This window comes from Oryza sativa, chromosome 7 (genome assembly GCF_034140825.1).
Source record: "Oryza sativa Japonica Group chromosome 7, ASM3414082v1".
Taxonomy (NCBI): Eukaryota; Viridiplantae; Streptophyta; class Magnoliopsida; order Poales; family Poaceae; genus Oryza; species Oryza sativa.
In genome coordinates this window covers 7,792,928-7,803,979 of record NC_089041.1, presented here as the reverse complement: position 1 = coordinate 7,803,979, position 11,052 = coordinate 7,792,928, and the positions used below count along the sequence as shown (strand labels likewise).

Sequence of the window (11,052 nt, the reverse complement as noted above, 5' to 3'; positions counted from 1 at the left end):
AGATGTGCCCCTTTTTGTTATTATTTGCTTTATAGCATCTTGTGCCCAGATATTGTAATAACTGTTGATGGAACTGAGTCAGCATCACATATGTTATATTTGTACGACTTATGGAGAAAAATTACACTGATGTTTGGTTTTGGTGTTTATCGATCCAAATGGGCTATCTAGATCTCTGTTCTTACATATATATTACATATATTTGCCTGCAATAGTAAGAGTGAGTGAGTAAAAAAAGTTGATATAGTGGCACCCACATGGAACATAAATTTAGAGCTCACATGCACTACATAGAATTCGACACAAACTGAACTTTAGAGCTGCAACCTAGGAGTAGTATAATAATTTATCTAAAACAAGCACGTTGTTAACAAGCTGTAGTTTTCACTATTACAACCCATGGACCACTATCTTAGCAACTCACACATCGAAAGAATCTCAAACCTACAGCTCTACTCATCTATCCGTGTCACTTGGCCTAGGTCTTGTGTTGCAGCTATCCCACCTGCATGGAGATATCTTTCAAAACCTCTTCCTGAGTACACCCATTCATCAAATATATCAGAATTAGAGTCTTTCGGAGGACTTGGGTGGTGAACATGAGCTGAGAGATCATCATCAGACGGAATATCTTCAATATTGATTGGCAACCCAGCATCAGTGAGCATATTTTGCAACCTAGGCTCTAGGTTTAGATCTCTCAAATTACCCAAGCATGTCTTGAGTATTGACTTGCCTAACTTCTTACAGCTATTAGTAATTGCACATTTGATCCCCCAAGCAGCATTCTTTATCACATGTAAGCTCTGCATTTAGAAAAAAAAAAGAGTATTGTAGTTTGAACCAAAATGGCAGCAAAAGTTTACTATGGATTGTACAAAATAACTTACAATTCGTGCTAGTGGTGGACCACTGGGCATGTAGCCTGTCCATTCAAATATGTCCCGGGGATATGGGATTGGGTTTTCAAGACCTCCCAAGCACTGAGCATCGAAAAAACACTATACATACCATTTTGTTGGAATCAACGTCTATACTCTGGCAAGCTAGCTGGATCAAAAGGTTGGTCCTCTTGGACCATTACTGCTTCCAAATTGTCATATTGGTGTATATATTTAGCATGTACTATCTCCCAACTGCGCATTTTTCCTCCATGTTTGATTTTACATAGTTTGCGGTGCTCAACCTTGCCATATGGAGGATGAGGTGGAATGTTCTATCGACGACCAAATTGGCGCATCACCCTATCTAAGTAGTGGAACTCTACAATCCAGAAATGAATTAGGGGCAATCTAGCAAACCACCAAGCACGATCATTACAAATTTGGATGGGCATTTCATCCATAAGGTTACTGCCAAACAATTACTCCTTCTCGAATCAGATTAATTTGACTTCGGTAATATTCAGTACCTGCATAACATTACTATAGGATAAGTAGACAAGTACACCAAGAAAAAAAACCATAATTGGGACATATGATATAATCAAAATAGAAATAGTACCCGCATTATGTGGGGCACGAAATTCATGTGAGAGACACCACTTTGCTCCAAATACAAGGCAATAGTCCAATTCCTCCTGTTCATCTTCTTCTTCCCTTTCTTTCGTGATTTTCATTGCCTTAACAGGTCGACCAAGTGGCAAACGTGACCAAGACCACAACTGCAGTAACAATAAAGGTCTAGATATTTCAGCTCTCTCCTTCTCAGATGCTATGCTTAACTGTCTATATAACATGGAAAGTGCAGCAGCCCCCCAATTGTACTCTGTTTGTTCACTTAAGTTCATCATAAATTGGAGGTACATTGCAGGTACACCATCTCCAGATGTATCAGTAAAAACCATGGACCCAATAATATCAAGAACAAGTGCTCGAGTATACCAGTTAATCTCACGTTCTGTTGCGTTCTTTGGCATTACACGAAAGCGGTCACGCAACTTGCTTAAGCTGATGGAGTACCGCGAGTAACTCACCATAGTCATATCATCCTCTTTTTTCCTTTTTTTCTGCTTCATGTGTTGTTCTTCCATAGGAATTCCAAGCAACCGTTCAATCATATCAACCCATGAGCCATCAGCTTGGCCAGTAATTGGTCTACCATGGATAGGTAAACCCCATAAGCAACTTACATCTTGTAGCGTAATTGTCATCTCACCCACTGGTAAGTGAAAAGTGTTGGTTTTAGGTCGCCAGCGCTCCACCAGTGCTGATATCAAATATTTATCATTATTGATTTCCTTCATCCGTGCAATCTGAAAGAACCCAAGATTCTCTAAAGCTGTCTGACATAATGAGTGGTAAGGAATGCCGACACGATGAAGCCGTATGTTAATGCAATTAGTAGGCTGTAAAAATACATTTCATCAATTAGTCAAACCATACAGTCTGTTTGAAGTTTTACACACAATGGACGAATAACGTAGAAAAAAAATCTAGCAACTCACACTATCCCATATTTTGGAAACTTTATGCTGACAATGAGGCATCCATAACAAATCACTGAACCGATCATTGGTGGCCATCTTATCTAGCTGTATTTGATAAACACAATAGACTGGGTTGCATTCTAATTTATAAATAATATTAATCTAGTATTTCTGCATTACAATATGGAATCAAATAGCAACAGGGGCAGGAGCAGTCAAGGGCACCGGAGATGCAAGGCCTTGCAGAAAGGGATTGGAGGGCGGCGGCGGCGGCGGCAGCAGCAGGGGAAGGGGTCTTCGATTATACCTGTGCGGCGGCAGTAGCAGAGGGAATCGGAAGCTAGGATTCACCTAGGGACCAGGCTGGAACCATGCACAGAAACGGATAGGGGCGCAGAGGAGAGGGGCGTCGCGCCGCCGCCGGCTTGCCGCGCGAATGAGGACAGAAGTGGAGAAGGGTGAGCGCTCTCCAGACGACGCACACGCGCAGGTGAGGCAAGCCATTTTTTTCTCCCGTTTTTGTTTGGAGGAACTTTACTTGGGCCTTTGCAGCATGAGTTCTTGGGCTAGGCTGGGATCAGCTAGATGTACGTGCTAGCCTACAGCGTCCATTAAAGGACGTCGTCTCTCCAGCGTCCACTTGAGACGTTGTTGCTCCCAACGTCCTTCCTATTTTTCTAATTACTGATTCGAATTTACTATTTATTTAACTTTGAGGTTATTAATTATTATATGAAAAAAATTCGGAGTACTAGAGCCTGGGGCGCGCCGCCTGGATACAATTCATTCATTAGCAGCTAATAATAGCGATGGATATCCTTGTTAACAGAGTATATTTAGAGCATTAAAGCAGAGTTAGAGGATGTGCAATTGTGATGTTGTAGTGCAACATCATAATAGCACATAATTTGGTGTACTGAAATAAATAGATACGTAGCTCACTTGTTAGTGATGGCTATGACTATTGACAGGACATGTTTACAGCAAAATTTGTTAGGGACAATACATAGAGGACAAGCAACAGTGTGACAGCGTAATAACATAATATGTTTAGGCAAAAGATGCAACAGTGCTGGTGCTATGAAAGAAGGATTAAGATTTGTTTGATCAGATCAAAGAAATATCAAATGGTAACTTTATAACACCGAGGGCAATGGTGTACTGACAAATGTTGCACACCCAGATCCAAGTTTATGGAAGTGACCTCAATGGTCCATATCATATCTACTGCTATTTCTTTAAAGCCACAGCTTGTATAATCGAGAATAGAATAATAGAACAAACTAACACCTTACATTAGGAGATTACCCAGACCAGAAATATCAAATGGTAACTTTATAACACCGAGGGCAATGGACAGGAGGAGGAGCCACAGAGGAAAGATCTTCATGCACAGTAGCAACAGGGACTTTTGTGCTGAAAAGAATAGCATTAAGAACAATTTCAGCCTAATTTTGTACGATGACTAAAAATGGTGTAAAACAAAGAACATCACTTATAAGCTGTAAACAAATCTCATTGAAATGTACTTTGTATTTTATTTGTCAGTAGCACACAAGAAAACGTGCTCCCTAGTTGTATATGATGGCCTGTATTGAAGTGGCTTACAGTACAACGGTTAAAAAGTAAAAGTTCCACTGATAACTGATATGCAAATAGCAACGTAGAGTCATAATCAAAATGGCAACACTAACAACCAGCATATCTTTTATAAGAAAAAAAAAGCGATAACACCTTCCACATACCTTCGCATGGTCAAAATGTATTGTCTAGTACATAGTGATAATTACTGTACCCAAGCACTCAGAATATGTTACATCAGATTCATCCAAGCTACAGATTAACATAAACAGTGCAGCATATTAGTTGTTAAGTATTGAGTAGATTACCCAACCTCTTTTCACAGATTAAGGCTTTTGGGTGGAATTGTTTGGCGCGTATATGTTAACAAATAAATAATTCTTGCAAACTCTACTACTGCGCAACATAATCTGGATGGCGCATGGATCCCACGAGAAATCACCGCAATGCCATGTTTGGATTGATTAAAAATAATCCACCTTGCTGAGAGGTTAAACAAGGCGATAATCACCTTGGCAGGCGCGGTCCTCTGTGGTGTCGAAGACCCAGTCGGTGGCCTAAAATATCAAATTCCTGAACCACAAAATATTGAGAAAGAATTATATCATTGATGTATCAACTTGTCTAAAAATGGCCAGACAGAAGCTTTGCTACTTGTTTAAATGTTCTGCATGAAATCTTCATGCAGTTGGGACACAGGCCCCAACATCTAAAAAGAAATATGGAAAGAAACTGTAACAGCATAACCCAAAACCGATTTTTTAGGAAAGAGAGTAAAGGCATAGCATTTTCCTGCAAAAGAAACTGACTTTAACCTATACAAGCACACAACTCTGGCCCTGGCAAGGTGGTAGAGCAAAATTATCCCTTTTCCTTTAAAAGGCAAACATTTTCTTGAGCGAAGTTACTACTGTAAAAGAAAGTGATGGCTCGATGATCTATTGGGATTAGCAAGCATAAATCTATGTTTCTTGCAGAGTAAATTGTACTCTTTACCAAATTCCCTTACCTAATTATGAATTGTCTAACAGCAGAATATAGGCTTTTTTTCACCATCCTACAATTGTGTGACCGGAGTTCATCATCAGTAAAGCCCATACAAAAAAAATGTGCAGCTGGAACTGAAGAGACAAGCTTGAACAATTTCAGGTCTGATATTGATAGATTGTTGCAAGTAAATGGTAATATAACTTATATAAGTTTTACTAACACAGAAGTAGAAAATTAGAAATAGATTGCATCCAAAGGTGAAATCTGATCAGCATCTGATGTTTTCATTGAATCTTAATGCTTGTACTACCAGAGAAATTATTAACCCAGAAAACTGAGTTCAACTAATATAAATTTTCACTCAATCATAGCTAGGCACCAGCTTGTATTACGAAGAACACACTAATCAATCAATATTCTCACCTCATGGCGGTATCTGATTCCACCCTTCATAGGTCCCCTAACATTGTCATGTTAAACCCTAAACCCAACATGTAAGATGCTAAAGTCCCATCATCTTTCGGAACTGTGCATTCAACCTGCAATCAACCACAGACTTGTTGGCACTCCAAACCAAAAAGAAAATCCTTTACTCCATTGAACCTGGTCGCAGCAAGAACTTTCAACACTCTCTCTCATGTTCATCAGAAAACTACTTCGAGCAAGTGAAGCCAAAGAAAACAGACTACCATATCTCAAGAAAACTGCGCTAGAATCATCACCTTGATCTCCCTGAATGGGATGAGCAAGTTCTTCTCCAGCTTGGAGTCCAGGCCCAGCAGTTTGGCCGCCTGCTTGAAGTTCCTGGCAACGCATTCATCTTGTTCGACGAAATTCCCCTTCAGAGCCGCACCTGAAAACGGGCCAAGAAACCTAACGAGATCAGTACCAAATCCAACAAGAACCTAAACATGATCCCAAAAAAAAAAAAACCAGAGAATCAAACCAGTGAATTAAAAACAAAGAAAGATTTACTTATATGCAAAAGTAATCGACTTGAACACCTCGTCGTAAGTGGTCGGTGCCGGCTGCAGGAGAGGGAGTCCAAATCCATGGTGAGATCGAACACAGAATGGGTTGATTAGAAGACGAGAAGACAGAGGGGATGGGGGAATAGGATCGTGCGTGGCCCTCGGGGTGGAAGCAGGGGTGGATGATGCCGTTCATGTCGAGGTAGAGGTTGTCGAACTTGAGGCCGTTGGGGTTGGGGCGGCGGAGGTCGACGGGGACGAAGGCGCCAGGCTCGAGCTCCACGGGCTCCTCCTCCACCGCGTCCGACACCGTCTGCGGGTACCGGTCCGCCAGCCACCGGTAGAACGCCAGGACTCCCATCTTGCCGGATCCCTCTCCGTCCTCCGCTCTCTCGCCTCTCTTCCTCCTCCTCCGGGGCGGCGCTTCCGATAGCTCCTCTCGCGGCGGTGGCGGCGTGCGGCGGCGCGAGGCGGAGGCGGAGACGGAGACGAGGACATGACGACGGTGGCGGCGGAGGAGGAGGCGGCGGCGCGAGGAGACGGGGACGGCGTGAGGCGGAGGTGGCGGCGCCGGGAGAAGGAAAGGGAGAGGGAGAGGGTGAGACGGGAGGGAGGAGAGGATGCGGGCGGCGGCTAGGGTTTGGGGTTAGTGGGCGACATTTTGCGAAAAAGTCCCTCGGTTTTCACTGTTTACAGCACAGTCCTTATTCTCGATTTTTTCTCTCCTTATCGTGGAATATGAGGATTTTGTAAGGGCCTATACGTAAAATAGCACCTCATAGCTACTGTTCCGAAGGGACTTAAATCGAATTACGCATAAACCGGAGGATTTTCGCAAAATTTACACCGCGCGCCTCAATCCCAGCCGCCCACGCCTGATCGGACGGCGGGAGGAAAAAGAGGTGACGTGGCCCGCGCCGCCATCGCCCCAATCCGCGCCCCTTAATAATACTAGCAATAAACGCGCGCAGCGTAGCGCTGTCCATAGACTAAGGGGATTGAGGAGATTGGGAAGATACGCAAAACGAGGTGAGCCATTAGCTCATGATTAATTGAGTATTAACTATTTTAAATTTTAAAAATGGATTAATATGATTTTTTAAAACAACTTTCCCATAGAAATTTTTTGCAAAAAACGCACCGTTTAGTAATTTGAAAAGCGTGCGCGCGAAAAACGAGAGCCAATCTCCCCTATCACCCCTAAACGAACGATGCCTAACAATGCATAGGAAAAAAAAGACAGAGACTTCTGATGCATTCAAGAACCATTTCATATATGGCAAACCGCAAATCCGCAATAGACAAATCGTTCAAGACAATGCATATGCAACATCAAGCTCAGTATACAGTTAACTTGATTTAATTGAGATATATGATGCAACATTAGTTTCGGAACCACATGAGTTTTCCCATGCATATGTGTGAGCATGCGTGGGAATCTTCATTGCTAATCCTATTGGCATGGCTACACGGAAGCTTGAGTAGTAATTGAAGGAGCTCTAAAAGTCTTATTAGCTGTCAGATAGAATGATGAACTATAATGTAAAGTTTTCACCTGCAGGGCATTGGTAAAGTTCCATTATTTTATATTGTGCAATCGACAACATAAAGGATTATATGCGCTAAAAAATATAAATTAAAGAACAGAAAAAACGAAAGATGGGCATTGATTCATTCAATTTTACTTTTCAGAGTAACCGGCTACATCTATCTTACAAATATTTGATGCACTATCACATAATAGCTCACAACTTTACTTAAATAACTTTAAACAACTTTTCTTCTTGTTGTTTTCTTTATTATTTTTGTCAAACTGAAAACAACTTCTCAAAGTGCCTTTAGCAAGAATAATTGATTAAAAACTTGCTGATTAATTCAGCTTTGTCTCAGGCCACACCAAATCATCTCATATCCTGGTTTACTTATATGAGCAAACTATAGTACTATTCTTCTCTACCAATATTCATGCTTGTAAGTAAACATAGAAAAAACAGGTAGGTGTAAAACACAAGCTGTCAGAATTTTGATGAAAGCTTGGCAAGAATGAATCTCAATTGACCTATGATGCACCAAAGAAAAATGACAAAACTTTGAATTTGTACTGATCACTAAATATAAGTGGCAACCCTAAATCTTACCTAAATTCTGAAACATGAAAAGTTCCATATTTAGAAAGGCGATAGTTTGGCAAATATGTACATTAGTACATAACGTCCATGATCCATGTGCTTGCCTTGATAAATTTGGAAAGTGCATAGAACAGAAAGGGAGCAAATGCTTGAAACCTGTAGTTGCAGAAAAGTTCATGTAGTACCCATTACCAGCACAGATTCTTGACTCTTGAACGCATTGATAATGGGACATGGATTTCTTATCAATCAAATCAACTTTGCAAGCTTGGCATATTTCCGTATGTTATCTTCATCGGTAAAGAGCAATCCTTGATTAATTTTTCAGGTCACAATACATGAATAGATTTCACTAGACCCTGCAACATTATTCAGTAGATGCACATAAAAGGGAAATTAGAGCTGATACAATAGTTCACTTAATAGAAATGAATGGGGAAAGCCTGAACAGAACACTGGATTATTAGTTCAGAACAACACATTTATGTAAAAATTACCTACAAACAGAAAAAAATTACATGTCTATACAAAGAATAGCACTCCATTATGTTTGCTTAGCCAATCCACACAACAAACAGATAAGAAGGTATAATGCACGCTTAGTTATATGCTATGAAGGCATGGTATCATCAGTGCAAGTACAGAGCAGGAATGGTAAGAAACAATTGCAGCAGATATTGATTATTAGTTAGATCTTCCCAACATCAATTTGTTGTTCGATTAGTTAATTCTAGGATGAAAAGCTATTCATAAGGCAAAACTGAATTCTGAAATGCAAAATACAAAGGAGCAATGTGTTTTTGCATGAAGTAAAGATACATATTGAATCTCTCTTTTTCTTTCAAGTATTAGGATTAAGATTTGTTTGAGGACAGAAATACGAATAGTTCATAGCTCTTCAAATTGGCCGTGAGCAAAAGAAATGACCAGTGGAAAGATTCGGACTTATTCATGTGTGTGGTGCACGAATTAAGCAAAGATTTTGGTCATGTAGCCTTTTCTCGCCATGTAAACACAACATGCACATATTTAATAATCCTGGACTCTTTGATTATCTGGAGTACTACATACTCCTAACTCAGAAAAAATAAACAGCTGTGAAGGTAGGATGTGATAAATATTTTTCATTTTTTAATCAAATCTAAGTGAATCTTGAAGTCCGTACCCAAACATATCATCCTACTATGTTGTTCTGTCTTTTGTAGGATGTATAAATTCCTGCAAAAGGAATGTAAATGATAGAAATATGAACACAGGAAAAAGGGGGGAAATTATTCATGAATTTGGCAGCTGCTGAGATAGGTTCATAGTTAATTCGACAACTACAGCAAGGCCACCAGCATTGCCATTTGGTATTGAACCACAATTAGCGACCTTGATTCAAATTATCATATCTAAAGCATTCTAGCTTCAATGAATCGCTCATTGTTAAATAGAGAACACAGATACATACTCGTTCATGAGATTTTGGGTCTAGCAGAAATATGAGTATACCTAAATCCTTGTGAGATATCGTAGGAGAGCACCTGTAGGCTTGATGAATTATGTAGGTGGACTTTTTAGATTCATGCATAATGTAGGCAAAACTGCAGGAAAAAGTACATAAGGGTAGACCCTGCTTTTCTTAAGAAAAAGACAAAATGACAGGATCAGGTACATACCTCATTGTCAAACTTGTCACTCATCCATTCATAGTGTTAGGAATCATGAACGTCAAGAAAATAATCAGTGACGAATTGGCCATTCCTGATAGGTTCATAATGAGGCAAAAATCAGCAGTTGCTCTAGGCAAGATGCCATATTAGTTCAAGCAAGTCCAAAAGATCTTTATTCAAAAAAACACACTGCAACAAATGATTGGTAATATCTAAAGATCACCAACTCAGCGCAAGTTCTATTTTTCAATGGAATGGATGAGTACATGATTTACTTTAAATATGCATAAGTGAGATTGTAATCAATAGTAACTATGCCCAAATCAAATATCTGTGGAATACAACAACAGTAAAATTGCAGTACCATCAATAACAACAGCCATGACCCGTTAGCACAGGCAGGAGAGAAGCATGGTTGCAAGCCTGCAAAAAGTGGCCCCCAAACTCACCTGAAGAGGACGGAGAGGAGATGAGGAGATTCTAGTGGAGCAAGAGAGGACGGCGTGGTGACATGTACAGCGGCACGTGTGGCACTGGGCGATGGCCTTGCCGTAGTTGTCGCCGACCAGCAGCTATCGTCGTGGCAGCCGTAACTGAGCTGTGCTCTTCTCCTTCCTTATCCTCCTCGATCTCCTAGCAATCACTGTTCAACCCCCAATGGTCCTACCACCTCCTTCTACCGCAGCGAGACAGCCGATGTCCCCGAGGTGGATTTGGCGCCGCACTGACCGGAGCGGAGAGCGCGTCTCGCCGCGGGCGACAGACGCGGGGCCATCACTAGCTGATGCCACGGCCTCCCTTATTGGTGGCAGCGGCGCGACGATGATGGCTGGAGGAGGGCGAGGATGCGGCGGCCATGGCGCGTGCAAAGGGCGAGGCGGCGGCGTGGCTGCGGGCGAGACAGGCCGGGGAGGGAGGGCTAGGGTTTCGTGTGGGTGGACTAAATTTACGCCGTTCGTTCCCGATTCGACGATCCCACGGCTGAGGAAGGGCCGCCGCAGCGGACACGTGGACGGTTAGATCGACCCTGCCGCGAGATCAAACGGACGATGTTGATGGGAACTGGTATGTAATTAACAAAAACACAGGGGTTTTTTTGAAAAAATTGCTGACGTGGCGCACTAATCCTCAGCCATTCCCACGGCTTTTAAGTAAACACATATATGCGATGTACATGGTTGTATTGTCTCTAGCAGCCCATATCAGACATGAGCCAATTGGCCTTTCTAACTTTGAATATCAATTTTTTTAAAAAAAATATAGTTTAACATCAAAACAAATGCTTTTTATAATTACAT

The 11,052-nt window shown here is 41.4% G+C and overlaps 2 protein-coding genes across 15 annotated transcripts; both read right to left on the bottom strand.

Annotated features, from left to right (window-relative positions):
- Positions 1–244: 244 nt before the first annotated feature.
- On the bottom strand, positions 245–2,920 carry LOC136357270 (serine/threonine-protein phosphatase 7 long form homolog). The gene is made up of 4 exons (XM_066312291.1): positions 2,447–2,920; positions 1,504–2,347; positions 891–1,411; positions 245–806 (listed from the first exon to the last, which is right to left on the bottom strand). Exons 1-3 carry the CDS (start codon positions 2,522–2,524, stop codon positions 1,350–1,352), a joined length of 984 nt encoding a protein of 327 aa, XP_066168388.1. The 5' UTR covers positions 2,525–2,920; the 3' UTR covers positions 245–806; positions 891–1,349.
- Positions 2,921–3,549: 629 nt separating this feature from the next.
- LOC4342799 (uncharacterized) lies at positions 3,550–10,645 on the bottom strand. 14 transcript variants are annotated; one of them, XR_001547670.3, is made up of 9 exons: positions 10,204–10,645; positions 9,761–9,845; positions 9,594–9,685; positions 6,004–8,458; positions 5,722–5,852; positions 5,423–5,538; positions 5,019–5,066; positions 4,521–4,582; positions 3,550–3,844 (listed from the first exon to the last, which is right to left on the bottom strand). XR_001547670.3 is itself a non-coding variant. In XM_066312294.1 (5 exons), the coding sequence occupies exons 1-4, from the start codon at positions 6,329–6,331 to the stop codon at positions 4,198–4,200; spliced, it is 585 nt and encodes a 194-aa protein (XP_066168391.1). In that variant the 5' UTR covers positions 6,332–7,098; the 3' UTR covers positions 3,550–3,844; positions 4,174–4,197. The 14 variants fall into 14 exon arrangements, 5 of the variants coding, with proteins under 5 accessions (XP_066168391.1, XP_066168392.1, XP_066168390.1 ...); XR_010742499.1 differs by lacking the exons at positions 9,594–9,685; positions 9,761–9,845; positions 10,204–10,645 and adding an exon at positions 4,174–4,261 and having other exon boundaries at positions 6,004–7,098; XR_010742497.1 differs by lacking the exons at positions 9,594–9,685; positions 9,761–9,845; positions 10,204–10,645 and having other exon boundaries at positions 4,174–4,582; positions 6,004–7,098.
- Positions 10,646–11,052: the final 407 nt, after the last annotated feature.